This window comes from Gymnoscopelus microlampas (assembly GCF_963454915.1).
Source record: "Gymnoscopelus microlampas genome assembly, chromosome: 18".
Lineage (NCBI taxonomy): Eukaryota > Metazoa > Chordata > Actinopteri > Myctophiformes > Myctophidae > Gymnoscopelus > Gymnoscopelus microlampas.
This window is the reverse complement of record NC_139955.1, coordinates 28,836,870-28,857,021: the sequence shown is the minus strand read 5'-3', so window position 1 is coordinate 28,857,021 and position 20,152 is coordinate 28,836,870. Positions and strand designations below refer to the sequence as shown.

General features: G+C 42.3%; 2 protein-coding genes across 2 annotated transcripts in view; one reads left to right on the top strand and one right to left on the bottom strand.

The window, feature by feature from the left end:
• Positions 1 to 10,032, top strand: part of LOC311065612 (fibroblast growth factor receptor-like 1) — a 74,009-nt gene extending 63,977 nt beyond the window's left edge. The window contains exons 6-8 of the mRNA XM_084086048.1: positions 5,413 to 5,585; positions 5,943 to 6,123; positions 7,088 to 10,032. Of these exons, the coding sequence (XP_083942174.1) occupies positions 5,413 to 5,585; positions 5,943 to 6,123; positions 7,088 to 7,548 (815 nt within the window). The 3' untranslated portion in view covers positions 7,549 to 10,032. The remainder of the gene's footprint in view (positions 1 to 5,412; positions 5,586 to 5,942; positions 6,124 to 7,087) is intronic.
• A 4,739-nt stretch (positions 10,033 to 14,771) lies between these two features.
• On the bottom strand, positions 14,772 to 16,466 carry LOC311034009 (tripartite motif-containing protein 16-like; the record flags this gene model as incomplete). Its single annotated transcript, XM_084041748.1, has 1 exon — positions 14,772 to 16,466. The coding sequence occupies one exon, from the start codon at positions 16,464 to 16,466 to the stop codon at positions 14,772 to 14,774; it is 1,695 nt and encodes a 564-aa protein (XP_083897874.1).
• Between the last annotated feature and the right edge of the window lie 3,686 nt (positions 16,467 to 20,152).

The window sequence follows — 20,152 nt, the reverse complement described above, 5'->3', positions numbered from 1 at the left end:
GACGTTATGAGCTTGTAGATCTTCTATTTTCTCTACTTTTGTGTGACACTCTTGTATGATGAAGTGGGGCATTAGTTTATGAAAAAATATGAAAAGTTGAAAATATGGAGATGCATGGTTTCAGCCCGACAGCAACGATATGTTAAATCCAAAGCAAGGACTGATTTCTCTTCAGTGATCAATAAACTCAGATCTATAATTGGGTTGCGGCATTATGTCGTAGTATGTCCTGGATTCTAGCATCATGTTTTTTTTCTTTTTTCATTTTCTTTTTACCTCATCAAATGTGAGCAATTGTTCTGTAAAAAGGGCTTATATAATGGCTTTATTAGCCTATTATTTTGTCCTGTGATGTTAAACTTTTTTCCTCTCATTTAAACATGAGAGCAATGTACTTTGTTCTCGTTCCGTTGATTCATCGTGCAAGGGACTGGCTTGCCAAATACGCCGCTGGGTCTACAAGCTGTCAAGGCGTTGCGATGTGAAGCGTTGCGTTGTAAGCTCGTAGATCTGTTCTTTTTGACGAGCGATGCCGTAGAACTTGTACCACGGAATTCTTCTCATCACGGTGAAGTGGAATTCATCATCTGATACACCTGAGATGCGCACGGATAAAGGTTTTACACGCCTTTCATGAATCAGATTTTCGGTCTTTACCCAGTAGCAAACCTATACTAAAATATTGTAGACATTTAGGAAGAGCTTTGAGAATGAGGCCCATTGAGAAGGAGACAGCGTAGGAGATGCCTGACAGAGAAAACTCTGATGGGCTTTGATCATCCACCAGCACTGACCACCACACCATGGTACAATATGCATTTATTTATCTTCATAATGGAATGACAGGCTGGTTTATATTAGGGGTAGTGTGGCTTTTACAATGTAATATGCAGAAAGGCTACATACATTTGTTTGTAGTTTGTTTAGTTTTTTGAGGGTGAGGCGGGGCTTTTGCTGACATCAGACCTGTGACCTTTAAAGAGGCAGTGCCACGACTCTGCATACTTTTTCTGTTTTTCATTTGTCTATGGAGTCGACATCACTCCTGTCTAGACCACGAATTGCAGTTACAAAATGGATTACCCATTTTGTAACAGTAGAGGGGGGAAACGGAAGATGTCAAATAACCAAACAATATAAAATGATACATGAGTTGTGTACAACTTTTTTTTTTATAAATGCAGTGAACCTCAGTGTCTTGTGCAAGGAAGAGACATCACTAAGTAGCAGATGCCTCTGCAGTGTTTTGACATTCATTCAATACACGTATAGTATATCACTATATACTCGTATAACTGTATGTAGATATTTATTCAAGCACATACAATATGTACATTTAGCATCCGATCACAATGGGCAGTCAGGCAGCACATGGGCTGCAGACACACACGAGACTCATTCTTTCACTCCAGTGACATTTATTGATCACCACTGGTCAATAAATGTCACTGAAGTGAGAAATGGAATGTGCAGGTGCTTGCGTTTGGAAAGGACTCTGGAAAAAAGAAGACGTTATTGTACACTATTATTAATTGCCAGTGTGTTTTGGTGAATTTAGGTAAAATTAACCACTTTCAACCTGGCGTCCCTATTTTGGGCATGTCATTACAGGCCAGACATTTTCACCATTTATTCTAAAATATCTGATCTACAAGCATGTAGATTGGCTATTCTCGCTATTTGTTGTACGACAAAATAATTTGTCAAAAACCTGCAAGAATTGTTCAGCGGTAGGATCATTTATTTAGTATGGAGCATTTTGATGTTCATCTAATTGTGTGTACTGTATGTGTGTATAGGCATGTGTATCTGTGTGCACATGCATACATGTACAGTATATGGTCACGTGTTTGAATGCACTGTACATGAGAGTGAGTGTGCGTGCATGCGTGCACATGTACGTGTACATGCATGCGTGCATGTGTGTGTTGAGCTATGCAGTGCTGAGTGTGACTGTTGTGTGTTGAGAGCTCTAGTCTAGCGTCTCTCTCTCTACCCGGCACATCTGTTCCAGATTAAACTGCAGCTGTAGCCTTTCCTCAAAGACACATGTTTACACACACACACACACACACACACACACACACACACACACACACACACACACACACACACACACACACACACACACACACAAGCACACGCATGCATGCAGAAAGGAAGTAAATCAATACGCTGTTCACTCGTGTCAAATGTGACATTTTATCCATCAGCAAAGATTCACTCAGCTGCCACTCATTTCCAGTTGTTGGACTGTAGATTGGAAGAACAGAGGAATGCAGAATAAGAAACAGAAGCAGTTAGTTCTACAGCTCTGGGTAAACGGAGCTGAAGGACTCCTGTGGTGGAAGAAAGTATTCATACAGTACATCATGTTTGACTCACACCCTCACTAGGGCTGGGCGACACCACCTCAAATCACTATATCACGATTGTTTGCCTCGCGTAATTTACGATTAACCCATTAAAACTGGGGACGCATCTCTGTCGTTTTAGATTTCTTTGGCTATTCAAAAATAGCAGGCATACAAGCTCATAGCGCTCAAGCTCATTTGCTTCTGGAGGTCCCTGGAACAACATATTTTACAAATGTGGCACTCAGTGCCGCGCTATCGTATTGTTTACGATAGTCAGTTACTCATATTTGATACAGTCTGTTTCTGGCGAAATTGTAATTAATGCGGCAGCGATAACATTAGCGATTTCATCACCATCTATCCATATGAGTCAAACCCCCGATCGTTGCTGAACACGGATGGTTTCTCTCTACTTCTGATGCCCCGTTCGCATGTTATAGGCCGTTGAATATAGCATGCCTCAAAGCGTAAAACCACGTGAAAACACAGTCATTGGCAGTCTGCACCGTAGCAAAATATGACAAGAAATCTCGTCATTGGCAGTCAAATACGTAGTTAAACACATCTATGGGAATTCATATTGGGGGGAAAAAAACGTGACCCAGGTAGGATGCGTAAATTACGTCAGACTTCAGTGCTCTATACTTTTTCCATAGGTTCATACACAAGTTGATTCTTTTATTAGGTGATTGTGAATTTAGTTTTCTCCCTTTTGGTGCGGTAAAATGTTACCATATGTTTACCAGTGATAGAATATGACCTTCTGGTTTGAATAGCAAAAGTGAACTGACCTTTGTTTGGTGAAAGGTCAACGTTCAGAGAAATGTACATGTGTTGATAATATTTGTAATCATAACACCAGCACCACCATTACACTATTAACGTCACACACCCCCTAGAGGCAGCTTGTACGCACCACCGTTTGGGAATCCCTGTTGACAATAAGTAAAAACAGATCATTATGTGCTCTCTTAGAGATTAACCCATTAAGACCTGAGCCCTTCAAATGCCTTCTAAATCAGTGGTTTTCGTGCCATGGACCCCCAAATTCATTATGTATTTGGCCCGCGGACCCCCTTTTGTGCCAGGGACCACCCCAGAAGAGAAGATTTGTGTTAAAAACTTAAACAATTCTCGTCACCCGCAACAATTTTAACACATTTTCAAACACTTTGAAGATTTTTTCAAAAATAGCAGATGTACAAGCTCGCACGCAGCATGGCACGAAGTGGCGCACTGTGAGCTTGTAGATCTGTTATTTTTGAGAACCACTGCTTTTGAGAACCACTTCTAAGAGTTTTGCTACTATATATACAGCTAAAATCTAAAATGACACAGATGCTTTCCTGGTTTTAATGGGTTAACCAACCACTACTGCAAAAGAAATAAAGAAAAGAAAACATTTCTGCCAAATGTATCACCTACACCAACCCTAAAAGACAGAACAGACACGGCATGCTCAGCTTATTATTATTTGTAGGCCAGGCCACATAGGTGATTTGGTAAGGCTAGGATAGTTTCCATTTAGCAGAGCCAAGTATGTCACCTTCTCTGTTCCAGCCTCACTATGAATGAGACGTATAACATAAATACACAGTGGAAGCTTGTTTCCTTCTCAAGGTGCATGTAGGAAGGAACACATGGATATATTTATTACCTCTTGTGTTTGGCCTTTGTGGCGTTAACCCTAGCGTCCATTAACTACTGGATGCACACAGTATACATTTTAAGTTAAATTGTTGGTTGTGATATTATCAAACATTAATATCAAACAGTAGCACTTGCCCTAGCCTTGTCGACCTTGCAGGCTTATGCAAAGGCTAAAATGTCATTTAGATAACATGTTATGTACTGTAGACAGATGCCAGGTTCATTTGTAGACCTGGCATCCTATAGAGCGTGCCAAAAATCCTGAAGAGGGCGTCAACAAGTGTCTTTTGGTAGCGGCGGAGTGGGGTAAAAACCAGGTTGAACATTGCCCAATGCCACGCCCAATGCCACGCCCCCCCGTGGTGACGACACGTTGGCACGCTCTATAGTGTGTGTATAGTTTCAGTGTACAGTATTGATTTTTTTGTTATTCTACTTTTTAGACTGATGATAGATTCTTCATTTACCTATGATCCTAGATTACTATTTCTAAGCGTTTGATGTATTACCTTGTATTTTCCTTGCTTACTGTAAATCACTCTGGATTAAGAGCGTCTGTTAAATTCCTCAATTGTAAACCTATCAGACGGTCTGCATTTCCCAAAAGGACTTACTAGTCTACCAAGTATTTAATTCAGTCTGACCAGAAGCAGGGATAAACATTACCACACAGTGATGAAAAATTAATGACCAGAAGCGGGGATATCAAAAGCGGAAGCATGGACTCCCCCTATCCACCCCCAAAAGATTCAAACCTGGCTAAAATAATGTCATGTATTGGGAACAAGGTGCAGGTGAATGTACTGACTGTCAAAATAGTAAAAAAAATGTATTCACATTTTTCCGTTGTAAGTCACACTTGCGTGCGATTATAATAATGTACTGTAAAAGCACTGCTAAATATCTAAGGCAGGTGTGTTTATTCTCTCCCATAGACTGAAAAAAGAAAAAGGCTGACTTGACAAAATTAGGTCTTTGTTTCAGGTATCGACTGTATTCAAGACCATATGCTCCCTGAATACAGCCGATACTCTGAGAATAATGGCTCGGGACAAATTGTACTTTCTCTGACTCTGCTTCCTCATTCTGCTTCCATTAGAGAGTTCTCTGTGGTGAATACAATGACAATAATATGCCCTCCAGACCACATCATGTGCTGTGTGGCTTCATGAACTTGCGCGTCCCATCTGTCATCACCACCGCTAACCATCCCGTTTCAAAATATTGTTTTAATATGAAAAGTTATAATGTGATATGGGCTGGAAACCAGTTTGAATAAATCTGTTCTCCCTCGCCTTCTCTCCCCGTCTCTCTCTCTCTCTCTCTCTCTCTCTCTCTCTCTCTCCCTCTCTCCAACCCCCCCCCCCCCCCCCTCCCCTCCCCTGCATTGCACCCTCCTCTACAGAGCGTACCAACTCTAAGCCCATCCTGACGGGCACCCACCCGGTCAACACCACAGTGGACTATGGGGGAACCACATCCTTCCAGTGTAAGGTCCGCAGTGACGTCAAGCCAGTCATTCAGTGGCTGAAGCGAGTAGAGGCGGGTGACGAGAACAAATACAACTCTACCATTGAGGTACGTACAGCACAGCGCACATACTGTACAGGCTAGGCTGGCCAGTCATATCAGTGGTTCCCAAACCTTTTAGCCCGAGACCCAAAAGAGAAATTGGATGTCTCGCCGAGACCCAAACTAGCAAAAATAGCAGATCTACAAGCACACATTGCGATGCAAAGCTTGTAGATCTATTTTCACTACTTCTTAAACGTTTTAGTGTTTAATAGTAATGGTTGCTTTGAAAAATGTTTTTCTTTCTGAACATTTGTCACAACATGTCGCAGTGCGATGCTTGTAAAGCTACGATTTTCTTTGATTAAATCGATTCACTTCGATTAACTGTTGCACCCCTATTCTTTTGGTTTGATTTCATAGGTGGGGGACCACCGCTTTGTGGTGCTGCCTACGGGGGAGGTGTGGTCTCGCCCTGATGGCTCGTACCTCAACAAGCTGCTGATAACCAGAGCCAAGGAGGAGGATGCTGGCATGTACATCTGTCTGGGAGCCAACACCATGGGCTACAGCTTCAGGAGCGCCTATCTCACTGTACTACCAGGTGGGGCAATAAAATACATTACTGTGTACTTAGCGCACCTTATGTCTTACCTCAGGTACTTACCGCACCGGATAGATATACGGTACTATGTGTGAATGTAGATTTTGGTTTGTTTTTATTAATCTCTCTCTCCCCCTCTTCCCCTTGCCCCCCCCCCACTGTTTTACACTTGTAAACGTGTGATGTGATGATAAAGTTGATTCTGATTCTGATATACAAGGGCACTGGTTCTCAACCTGTAGGCCCGGAGCCCACTGGTGGATCGCGAGGTTATTGCAAGTAGGCCCCCAAATAATTGGATAAAACATTACGATTTGAATGATAATCTTAACAGTAATATTACATTTCATACCAATAAATAATAACTTAAAGTATACTACAGTGTACGTTAGTTCCATTGATCCAAGGTGGAACACAATGTAGTGGTGGAAAAAGTACTCAAATGTTTTACTTAAGTAAAAGTATCAATACTGCAATGTAGAAGTCCGGAATTAAAAATGTACTTGAGTAAAAGTACAAAAGTATTGGTATCAAAATGTACTTAAAGTACCAAAAGTAAAAGTACTAAAATGTTTGAAAATAGCAGATCTGCAAGCTCATTGTGAGCTTGTAGATCGGCTATTGTCAAATAGTCTAGGTATAAAATAGGGCTAAAGTGGAACCACTAATTCCAGCCAATGATTGTGACGGGTCAAAGTTCGACTGGGATCAAGTCACTTTGCAGGCTGCTCATCCGGTCTGAGTCTAGAGGAGTCTAGTCGGGTGGAAACTTCCAAAACTGTTACTTTTCAGGATTCAAATAAAAAAAAATCAAAAGTTGCACTACAAGTTGTTTCTCAAAACGCATCGATCAAGTAAGTAAGTACGAAAAAAACACACAACGATTATACGTTAGACCACGCCCCCCCCCATTTGATACAATAATGTCTTTTAATAAATGTCTTTCAATTCCCCCCACCCCCAGACCTGAAGCCCTACGTGCCGCCTGTTCCCACGGCGACGGCCCCCAGCCTCCCGTGGCCCGTCATCATTGGAATCCCGGCGGGCTTGGCCTTCATCTTAGGCACCGCCCTCCTGTGGTTCTGCCAATCAAAGCGCACCTGCTCTGCCTCCTCTTCCTCCTCCTCCTCCTCCTCCTCCTCGGCTCTATCCGGCCCCCAGCGTCCCCCGGCGGCCAGCCAGCGCGGCGACCGGACCTGCCCAGCCCTCCCCCAGCAACCGGCCAATGGGGACAAAGATTGTCTTTCTTACGAGGACTACGTCGCCCATCAGCAGCAGCTCTTATTGGCCACCACCCAGGGAGGAGGCGTGGGGTTGGCCAATCCCAAGGTCTACCCGAAGATCTACACGGACATACACACGCACACGCACTCGCACGTGGACGGGAAAGTGCACCAGCACCAGCACATCCACTACCAGTGTTAGCGTCAGCGCTAGCGCTTAGCATCAGTGCTCTGTATCAGTCAAGTGCCAACTCACCAGCCTGTATCTACAGCTACACACATCAACCTGTTACTGTTCTCATCAATACCCGTGGCGGAAGAAGTACTCCGATAGTTTACTTAAGTAAAAGTAGCAATACAGCAATGTAGAAATACTCTGTTACAGGTAAAAGGCCCACAATTCAAAAAATCACTTGAGTAAAAATGCAAAAGTATTGGCCTCAAAATACTTACGGTAGCAATTCTTCACTCTTTTGAAAATAGTTAATCTGCTATTTTTGGCAAAATAGATAAATGTAAATGTATCTATAGTAATAGATAATAATCTAATCTACAAATGAACTTGTGAGTAAAGTTTTCAAACAATTGTACTGGAGTAAAAAGTACAATATTTGCCTCTGATAATGGACTGGAGTAGAAGTATAAAGTATGGACAACCTCAAGTAAAGTAAAAGTACCGGTACCTCAAAATTGTACGGTGCTTGAGTGAATGTACTTAGTTTACTTTCCACCACTGATCAAGACTCATCCACTAAAGTTCACCCAGCATTACAAGACACCGAGCTTGAAGCACGGAAAGCAACACATGCAGAAAGAATCCACATGGAATTGGAAGACAAATATACAATTTATTCAACTCCACTGCCAATACACACATTACTCAAGAAGGACATACGCTATATTAAATTATTCTTTACTTCTCGAATGTTTTCACTCCACGGAAGCCAATCAATCACCAGCAGTACGTCGGATAATTTCAGAGTAAATGGATGCCTTTGGTGCCTGAATGCAGTAGCTCCACATCATTTCCCATTGGGTGCTGCTGTGTCTTTGTTCTTTAAGGTGCCTTGGACACTACAGCATAATCAGTAAATAATGGCATATACCCTGAAATATACATACATAAACGACTATGAAATCATGGCATGGCATCATCATGGCATTAGCATAAAATGACTACTTCTTCCAAAGAGCAATATCGCATATATATACATACAGGTACTGTGTGTGCTGTAGGAGATTACCGTAAACTTGTATCTCAGGCCTGGATTAAAGCATAAAACCTTCGTCACTCTTGCTTGTGACACCACTAAACCACCCGCCCATCTGAGCCTTACGAAACCTTCTGAACCATGGATCAATTCAAACCCTGCTGTGAACTGTCACGCTGCTAACTGGCTACTTGTAGAAAAAAAAGACTTCCCATTGCTATTGAACTCTTCATCGTAGACAGCATCGTTCATTTTTGTGTATCTCGTAGATTATCGTATACAAATGGCTACACGTTGACTGAGAAAAGAAAAGAAAAACATATTTTACAAGCAGTAGAGCTTCATCAGAAGAGCCTCTATATTCCCTTCATTTCAGAGAACCTAAATGCTGCAGTACCAAACTATTTTTGGACTGTATGATGAGTGAATGTACAGCACAGATAGGCTCTGCGTCGCAGGAGGAAACGTCTTGGCATTGGAACAGAAGCAGTGAGAAAGATCAAGGATATTGTCTCTCCTGTCAGATGTCCAAGCCTCCTCAGCCAAGAGCACAAAGGGATTTTGAACGGTGCCTCGTCGTGAAATGGCGCCTTGTAAAAAAAAAACGTTTCCCCACATTTCACAGATTGCTTTTTGCATTGTTGGGCATGTAACCAATTCCCCGACCTTGTCATGAGATTTGGAGGGCTCTGGAAGAGTCAAACCTGGTTACATGAGGAATCAAACTGAAAGACCTCGACCCATCACTCTTCACAAAGTGTTCGTTGTACTAGTTGCGAGCAAACCGTAACAGTCGAACCCGACAAGAGCTCTGGTCAGTTTGTTCTGACAGAAGCAGAGGTAAACAGAGGGTGCATGTGCTCTGTTCTCTCTACAGACATTCAATTACAAAGAAAAGACCTCTAGAGACATTCTGTGCCTTGTATGTCTGTACCCAGGTACAGTCTTCTCAGCTATAGGATCTGCGCTGGAACCCTGAGAAATGGAAAGAAAAATGCCAAGAACATAGACCTCCCAATGCTGAGGTTGTAGCTCAGTGAATTGTATATCAGTATTTTACCATTACTATCACACTTTAGAGCCATATAAAGGAAACAAAAGTCATTTAGGGGGATTTAGCATTTTATCCACTGAGTAGCTATAACTATAAAGAAAAGGCTTCGAGAGATGAACAAATTGCACACTGGCAGCCATTCATGACTTGACATTAAAGAGATACTAAGTTTGAGAATGTTTTTATCTGTATTTTAAGTTCAGCTAATTTTGCATCGTTTGAGCGGCTTGTTGTGGAGTAACATTTTTCACCTGCAGCAAAGATAGAATTGGTGAAACCCTGTTTCAACTACGGCTGTCATTGACCAACTGGTCTGAAAATTATAAATGTGTAGATGAGTGAAATGTAATCTGCAGGTGCAAAAAACCAAAGTGCTAAATTATTTACAGTATAATGATAACATTAAATGTTATCAATAATTCTAACATTTTGTGAATGATTTGACAATTAAGTAGCTTGGTGGATATCATGCTTTGAACTATCGCAGAGACATACAGTACCTGTGTCATTGTTACTTGGGTAGTGTGTTTGCCCATACTCTGCTCAATGTACTAGTACATTGCTTCTCAAAGTGGGGTCCAGGGGGTCCCCAGCACAAGTAGTTAATATAGCATCATTATCATTTTAACCACTCCACATCCATTTATATGTTGGCTATTCAAAAATAGCAAACCTGCAAGATCTGCTATTTTTGAAAAGTTTTTGAAAATATTTTCAAATAGCCGATGTATGTGTAGGGTCAAAGTGCTCATGTGGCCTAGTCGCTTCTTTTTGGCTTGTTTCCGTAGACCTGGTTGCTTATTTCTCTCACAAAATCTGGCAACACTGCCTCAGTTATACTTAGTTGCGCGTCTGTGCCGCACGTCGAAAATAGCCGATCTGCTATTTTCTACACCGACGCGCAACTGACAACTACAGCCTTAACAGACTTCTGTTATGGAATGCCAAATGCGACATGCAGTATGTTCTCTTGTTGTTGTTGTTGTTTTTCCTCTTAAATTCTCAGGTGGCCATCTTGTTATTCCTGTGTGTATTTTTGAATCTGACCACTATCTGAAAACTGTTTCAAGTTTCTTAGTATTATAATATGCCTTTGACTGCTTCAAATCTCAGCACGCTTTGAAAGGTATACTCAGTGATGTAAACATGGCAAAACTGGGGCGAGGCTTAGTTTAAATAATAAATAAAGAAGAAGAAAGAAAGACAGTAAAGAAGCAGAAACTGTCTGAAAGTAAAATGTAAAAAAAAACAAGTAAAATAAAAGTCCTATGGACACCACATCCAATCCGAATTTAAGCTTATGACACATGCAGTGCATGATTTTTACTTGGTTGCGCATCATGACTAAAATAGCAGATCTACAAGCTCACAAGGGCTGGTAGACCTGCTATTTTGTGTGTTACATCATTCAGTCTACCTTTTTAAAGGTTTTCTTTTTAGAAATAGTAGTACTGGAGGTGTGGGTGGGTAGCTACTAGCTCACCAAAAAACTACATAACACGTCTCATTCAGTGCTAATCTGCTAAACTGTCCTCCATTGAACTTTTATTTTGCCGTTTTCTGTCTTTTCATCCCATGTGAAGTGTATGGGTCAAAGCTAATAGACTGCCTTATAGAGAGAGACTGCTCATAACATGCACTTATCACGAGTATGTTGATGAAACGGAATAATAACCCTAGCATTGAATCTAATGGTTGGTTATCCAGTAATTTGCAGGTATTTCAGAATCAGACCATACAGCACCACTAAGAAGTCCAAGTCTTACAATTCTGTTTGAGACTTACAATTCTTAACAATTCTGAAAAGGCAATGTGTGTATTTAATTTATTTGCTTTTGACATGATTGTTTTCCTATAATTGGGCATTATCCATGTGATTTATACATACATATGATTATGACTTTCCAAAAAGGAAGCGTAATCACATGAACAAATTACATTTTGTCTTGTAGTCAAAGCATAAGCTATGTAGCAAATATTACTTGCGCATCAATGTAAGATATTTAAATGTGCTGTCGGAATATACAAAACCTTATCGATAATCATTGTATCGACAATCTTGTACAGTCTATCTTTGTCATTTAGGTCAAGAGATTATTTTTGTCACGTTGAAGCAAAAGCATTTGTCTCGTGGAAACATTTTTAATCATTTTATTGGTGCCATTAAAAATACAGTTAATCTGTGTAATACCAAATCTGATGTGTGGTAAGTCTTTGAATAGGAGTTACAGTCAGGAACTACATAAGACTAAACAGAAGTTGCTACAGTACAAGAATGCCCTAGTTCCTACAGTTTAGTAGAGGAACAAGTGCAAGCATATCGTCACTGTCATGTGTAAACATTGTATGCCTAAACTAAGCATCGAAAAAAAAGAATTTGTGCTCCGATGGACCCAATGTAGTTGTTATTTAGTCACAATCTCTTGTTAATACTTTTCATTGGTTCAGTACCACTTTCACATTTCACCTGTTACCGCTTTCACACACGTAGATTGGCAAAAAATAGCCAATATACACGCTCAAATTCGAGTGTGTAGATCGGCAATTTTTCGTTACTCTTGCACGTAGGGCATTCATTTATGAAAAAATATAGTTGAAATATGGAGATGCATGGTTTCTCCCCGACAGCAACAATATTCTATCGCTCTCTTTCTTGTGTTTGTCTTTCTGTTAATGCTCATCACCCTGCAGATAACACATTCACACTTCTCACGCTTTGATTTGACACACACACACACTTTGTTGGAAAAATGACAATTATTTGTCATTATTGTTTTACTGTGACTTTCTTTACTTTCTTTCTTACTCCATCTTGCACTCTCTCACACACACACACACACACACACACACACACACACAAGGATTCCACCTCCAGTACTGCCGCTTGTCTTTAAGAGAACGTCCTTCCCTAAATAGTTGTAGCACTTCAGCGCTGGAAGCAGCAGCAGGCGTTCCATCTGTCAACGTGTCTGTCCAGAGAGATGACGGATGGACGTTGCGTGTGGATGGACAGACAGACGGACTGAGGGGTGTGAAAGGCCACGTACCCCCCCCCCCCCCCCCCCCCCTCCCCGTGACTCTTTTAAGGAGCGGTAGACACTGTTGAAAGAAGTGAGGGAGCAGGTAGACAAGGCAGGCTGAGGCCCTGGTTTACCATTGTCTGGTTTTGAAATAAAGACTCCTGCCTCTTACTTCATCCCCTGTCCTGTCCTGTAATCCTACCAGCGGGACCTCTGGGATCCACTGGTTTGAAAGTAGAGGAGAAGGAGAGTCACCTCGAATGTACCTAATGAAAGGTATTTTTGTGATCCAACTTCCATTTTTAGAGACCATTATGCAATTTACTGAACTCTTTTTTTGTTGTTGTTTTCTTTATTTGCAGGTTTGCCACCACTTGCTGTACGGAGACCTGCATGATTCCATGAGAAACACTGATATGCATTAACCCACGGACCCTCATTTACCATTATTTAATCTCTGGGACCCCATTCTATACCGTATAGATTTTACCATTATAACTGTTAAAAATGCACACTGTTAATTTAACTCTGAGAGCAACCATTTGCACGCTCTCAGAGTAAAACTTTTGGACCCCTGGTGGTCCTCGGAAGCGATGTTGAGAACCAGTAATATAAGACTTGTGGGGGGTCCCCAAATGACAGTAAAGTGACAATTTAAGTTTTTTTTTTGTATTAGGTATTAAAACCTAATACAAAAAAATGAAATTAAATGAAACTAGAAAAAGTGCTCCTTGGAGCACAGGTCTACGCCAGGTCAGGTAGGTTATTGTTGGCCAGCAATGTTCGCCAGTCAGGATGGAATATGAAAAATCGCACGGATCCATCTTTATTGCGCGATGTTTGGACAACATTTGTTATTACTACAACATTTGTAGTAATATAAAAACAATTGTTGTGCAAAATTCGGCCTCCTGGTGGCGCTATAATAGGGCAATGTTAAAAGGGTGGCATTTGCTCCTCAACGTAGTGTGAATGTGTGTGCAAAGTTGCACCCCAATTGGACGCTGCGTTCATTATTTGTGGCAAAATCTAACAGAACTGTCTTGATCACATGACTCTAGAGATGTGTACCAATTTGCGGGAAATTTGGATAAAATCTGAAGGAGTAATATCAAGAAATGTGTTTTACAGTACCTAAGCTGGCCTCCTGGTTGCCCTATAAAAGCCAGATGTGAAAAATGCTGGACAAAGGTTTTTTCTTGGCCTCTAGGGAGTGTGCATAGTTACAAAGGTTTACACAGATCGGTGCAGTTATAGGCAAAAAAATAATAATCGGCCTGTTATAGCGCGAACATGAGGCTGATTTGAAAAATTGCGAGTTGCATTTCTTCCTCTGTCCCTAGTGGGGCTTAGTGCAAAATGTCACGCTGTGTTCATGATTTGAGGCATTTTGTTCAAACAGAGCACTCCTGCAAACTTTGGAAACCAATCATCAGGATGGATTATGAAAAATCTGAAAGACCGTTTTGTTTAATGACTATTGAGATACTGTGTACCGAATTTGGTAATATTTGGACAAAATCTGTAGGAGTACTGTCAAAAAAACGTTTAACAAAAGTCGGCCTCCTGGTGGCGCTATAACAGGCCCATGAGAAAGATTGGGGGCCGAGGTTCTGCTCTGGCATCCAGGGAGTGTGTGTGCACAGTTTCGCTGCGATCAAGCCAACGGTGCCGGAGATTAGCGGTTCACAGACGGACACACGGGCGGACAGACGGACAGGGTGAAAACATAGTCTCGGCCTGCCGGAGACAATAATGAATTAAACACAATACACATACAGTCATACACACACATTTATTATCATGTTGGTCAATATTTATTACATTCAATTGAATAGAATCATTTAATTTCAAAAGGTCTACACATTAATTTCTAATGTTTATTAAACAATAAAAAAAAAACTAGACACAAAATGGAACCAAAACAACTCAGACATAAATTGTATGAATATGAGAGATGATTAACACATTATACAATTGATTCACAATAAACAAATAAACAAAATGAACAAACAAAATAAACGTGATTTATTTTCTTTTTTTACATCAACAGAACAGTTACATTATTGGACGCTGAGAATGTTGATGAATTGAATTATAAATTATTGTGGAGTCATGAGAGACAAACCCAAAGTCTGATCTACTTTCTACTGGTCACACAGCACAACTCAGCAGTGGCTCCACCTTGCCAAACCCTAAATCCAGCATAGAGGGGTTGGGTGAATGTGGTGTGGAATCTGTGGAGGAGAGTCATGGTGTCAGAGACGCTGTAAAAGGACAGAGTACCTGCACTGTGATCCAGATACACTCCTACTCTGGAGCACACAGGACCTGGGATGTGAGTACCAATGGCTATGTGTCTGGGAATATAACATCCTGCAGTCTTTACACACAGTAAAGACCAAGATTTATCATTGTATCCAAATCCACTTTCATTAAAACCTCCTGTCCTGTTGATATCTTTATATGAGACTGCTATATCAACCTCAGCACCACTCCACTTTACCTCCCAGTAACGGCGTCCAGTCAGACGCTCTCTACTCACAACCTGCCACCTTCCAGTGAATCTCTCTGGGTGATGAGGATAGGATTGTTGTTTGTTCATCCATGTTACTTTTCTGTTCCCTTTAGAGAGAGAGAGGTATTGGTGTGCTGTATTTGAATCCAGTGTGATTGGACATGAATATTGTAAGAACTCAGCTCTGGTCTTGGGTTCTAGTGGTGTTGGCAGTGAAACATCCACTCTATTCACTGTCTCTGAGACATTTGTCCCTTCCTCTTTAAGAATGTCTTCTAGTTTGTCCCTCATCTTTGACACAGCCACGGTCACATCTTCAAAGTATCTCGGACGGCCATTGCTGCTGACTGGGTGTGTAGATTCACTGATCCTTGAGAGGGAGGTGTAACTGTGTAGAAAATGGATGTGATCCTCTGTGTGTGAGATCTGCTCTAGCTCAGCATGTCTCCTCCTCAGTTCAGTAACCTCCTGCTCCACACGCTTCCACAGTTCTTCAGCACGACTCACTTCACGTTTCTGCTGGTCTCTGATCAGCTCCCTCACCTCAGATCGTCTTCTCTCAATGGAAGAGATCATCTCCTTCAAGATGATGTCACTGTTCCTCACTGCTCTGTCAGCACAGTGATTGATGGACTTCATCTCCTGGTGAAGCACCTTCACGTCTTTCTGTCTCTCCTGGATTCTCTGCTTTATGTTTTGCTGACTCGTATCAAGCTCTTTCTGTCTCTCAGTCCTTTCTGCTGAAACTGAGACAATATCGTGACCTTTGTGTTCTTCCACGGAGCACAGAGAACATATACACTGCTGATCAGTACGACAGAAAAGCTTCCTCACCTCGACGTGACAAGAGCAGAAGTTCTCCTGAAGCTCACTGGAGGCTTTGACCAGCTTGTGTTTCTTAAAGGTAGGAGATTGATAGTGAGGCTGGAGGTGAGTGTCACAGTAAGAGACCAGACACTGAAGACACGTCTTCACAGCTTTCAGTTTTCTCCCAGTGCAGGAATCACAGGCCACATCTCCAGGTCCAGCATAGCAGTGATCAGGAGGAACATCTTGGAGTCCTGTCTTCTTCAGTATATCCATCACCATCATGTCAGCCAACATGGTGTTTTTCTTCAGAACAGGTCTTGGGAAGAATGTGTGTCTGCACTGTGGACAGCTGAATGTCCCTCTTTGATCATCCTGACTCCAGTATCCCTCAATACACCTACTGCAGTAGTTGTGTCCACAGGGAACAGTCACTGGATCCTTCAGTAGATTCCGACAGATAGAACAGCAGAACTGATCCTGGTCCAGTTGAACTGCTTGTTGTGCCATTGTACAGCCGACTGATGAACAGACTTTAGTTGGGTTTTACCTTCCCAGAAATCACATGACATAGGTCCCATAAATCACATGACATGGGTCCCATAAATCACATGACATGGGAGGTTGTAACTGTGTGTGTGTGTGTGTGTGTGTGTGTGTGTGTGTGTGTGTGTGTGTAATCATTAAAGGTCAATAACACTAAAATGGCTTTAAGAACAAGCATTTCACTGCCTGCACTGTTGTGTCAGGTGTGATTTAAGTTCATATGACAATAAAAACCTTGAACCTTAAACCTTGCTCCACACATTGACGTGTACTGTAGGAGGTCATTACAACCCTGTTATCTACTGTGTGTTGGAGACTCGATGACTAGAAACCCACTAGGTCTCCGCCAGGTCAGGTAGGTTATTAAGGGCCAGCAATGTTCGAAATTCGCCAATCGGGATGGAATATAAAAAAACGGACGGATCCGTCTTGATCACTGGAGTATAGAGATAATGTGTACCGATCTGTGTGATGTTTGGACAATCACGCAATGTGTTCTTTTGCACACATTGACAGGGTGCAAAACATAGTCTCTGCCTGGTGGAGACAAATAGACCATTACTGCATCAAAAGTAATCAACAAACTATACTATAAAAAAACTGGTCAAACATTGGCCAAATTGTCAAATAATATAAGAAGAGGCAAACATTGTCATAGCTGATCTACAAGTACAGTAGATCGGCTATTTTCACAATTTGTATGTGTGGAACTGAGTCAAACTAAATGTAATGCCTCAACTCCTACAATTCCAAGTGCTTGTCAGTGTGGGAGGTCCCCAGTTCAAATATGAGTATTTTGGGGGGTCTCCAGTTCAAATATGATTCTTTTGGGGGGGGTCCCCAGTTCAAATATGATTATTTGGGGGGGTCGTGGCCTGAAAAGGTTGAGAACCCCTGCAATAAGATTCTACTGTGCAATGAGATGACGCCTTCTGTGTTTGTGTTCATTCTGTGGTGCTGACGACATGGCTGATCATAATCCCCCTGTGTTGAAGAGGGGAGGACAGGAGGGCCAGATAGACGGGCCAGGATGAGAGGAGAGATGATGGGGAAACCGCCGGGTGGAAAGGTTGAAGAGAGGATGACACACAACCAGGCTGCTGACGGACATGTAGAGCTCACCCATCACCCATCACCCCACTAGACACACAAGGAATGGAAAGGGACGAAGTACAGTACATGTACTCAAGTTTTATACTTACGTAAGTGCAATTTTTAGTTTTTTTTTTACATTTTTTCTTTTTTACTTTTTTATTTTTTCTATTTGATACTTTTACTTCTACTCCAGTACATCTCACAGGCAAATATTGTACTTTTTACTCCACTACAACACTTGACAACTTTAGTTACTATAGGTACTTTGCAGATTTCGATTATTATTATAAAACATAGACTACATTAAGGTTTCTCCAACACCTTTTTTCCTGGAAGGTTGAAGCCCCCCCTTCTTACATCTGACAAAATTGAAACCCCCCACCTGTGTGTGCTCGCATGCCCTTTTCCCGCAGTCATTTTAACCACTTTAAGCCCTACAGTAGTACGACGAATAGCAGTCAGGCCGGTCCATTAAGAATCTAAAAACCTACAGTACGAGGTTCTTTGATTCAAATCAAGGGAAAGAGTTTTTGTGCTCTGCAGTAGAAATATTCATGTGAAAAGCTGATCCTATACAAAAATGGATAAGCTAGCACCAAAATGATTCCAGGAACTGTGATACTGAACCTTTTCCTTTTTTGTTGTTTAGGGTGAAGCCCTCAGCTATTCAGACCTCGTGGTCTTGCAGGCCTTGCCGCTCATGCAGAGGGAGGGAGGGGGGGGGGGGGGTTGGCAGGGCAGCAGGGTGTGAATCCATTGAGGAGATTCCTGTGCCGTTGAGTCAACAGCAGCTGTGGTTGGTGATGAAGAGAAGCTGTCCAACAGGGCTTTTTACTGGCACTGTGAATGCAGCTCTCAGGTGAATGGAGTCAGTGACCATGAAGAACTCTCTCACTCACACACACACACGCACGCACACGCGCGCGCGCGCGCACACACACACACACACACACACACACACACACACACACACACACACACACACACACACACACACACACACACACACACACACACACACACACACACAGTCACAGTCACAGTCACATACACCTGGGCAGAGGCACACACAAACATTCTCACAGACACCTGGGAAATAAACACATATGCCGAAACACCTGGGAAACAGATCGACACACACCACACACACACACACACACTCTAGATGTGCATGAAGACACGTGCACGACTGTAGATTGCGCACACGTGTGCACACACAAACACACGCAACAGGGAAAGGAACATACAAACACCATTGTCCATGTGTAAACACAAACATGGGGGGCACATGCGGTGTAATGTACATACATACAAGCTTATATGCACTGGAGAGATGCATGAGTTGTGCACACACAGTTTGAAAAGACTCGCACAAGTGCAGATGCATGAATGCACACACACACACACACACACACACACACACACACACACACACACACACACACACACACACACACACACACACACACCTGGCAGCATTGATGCTCTGTTCTGTTTGCATACCTCTCCTCCTGTCCTCCCGGCCACAAAGCCACCGTTAAAGCCAAGACAACAAAAAGAGACAAAAAGGAGGCTAAAAGGGGGCAGCAGGCGGTTTCCATCCCTCCCTCCCTCCCTCCATACCAAATGTTTACCTTCCCTTGTGAAAAGAGAGGGATGCGGACGAACAGAGTGAGAAAAGAGAGAAGTCTGGCAGAGGGGAAGGGAGCCAAGGCCTTTAATGTCTGCCACAGAGCCGTGACAAAAGCCTCCTAATCTCGGTGTTGTCTTTCGGCCCCTTCTTCTCCCTGCACATCCTGCCAAGTGTGTGTGTGTCTGTGTGTGTGTGTGTGTGTCATAGAGAGAGATAGGAGTGAGCATGTGTTACTGTGTGTACAAAGATATGTGCGGAAAAAGTGTCCATGTGTAGCCTATACAGTATATGTGCATCGCATGGCAAAAGTGAGCGTGTGAGACATTGCTTATGTGACACGGTGTGTGTGTGTGTGTGTGTGTGTGTGTGTGTGTGTGTGTGTGTGTGTGTGTGTGTGTGTGTGTGTGTGTGTGTGTGTGTGTGTGTGTGTGTGTGTGTGTGTGTGTGTGTGTGTGTGTGTGTGTGTGTGTGTGTGCGTGCGTGTGTGTGTACACGCACAACAGGAAAGGAATCTTTCCACAGCCGTGCTGACATCATTCAAGCATGCATGGGACAGTCAGAGAAGGCCGGGCCCCTTCAAAGCTTGTCCGCCTTCACATGCGGGACGTTAGGAAGGAAGCTGTGGTCATAAGGGTTACCCCCACACTGTGGTGGAGAGGAGGTACCCACGGAGGTTGACGCCATCTAGTGGCCCAGTCTTATAACGACAAATTCTGTACAGTCATGCATTCCTGTCTGTCGTTTTAGTTTTTCAAAGTGCGGTCCGGGGACCCCCAGGGTGTCCTTTAGGCGGTGTCCTCAGCAAAGTTAGTTGATTTTGCATCATATATATATACAGTATATATATATATATATATATATATATATATATATATATATATATATATATATATATATATATATATAGAACATTTTGAAAATA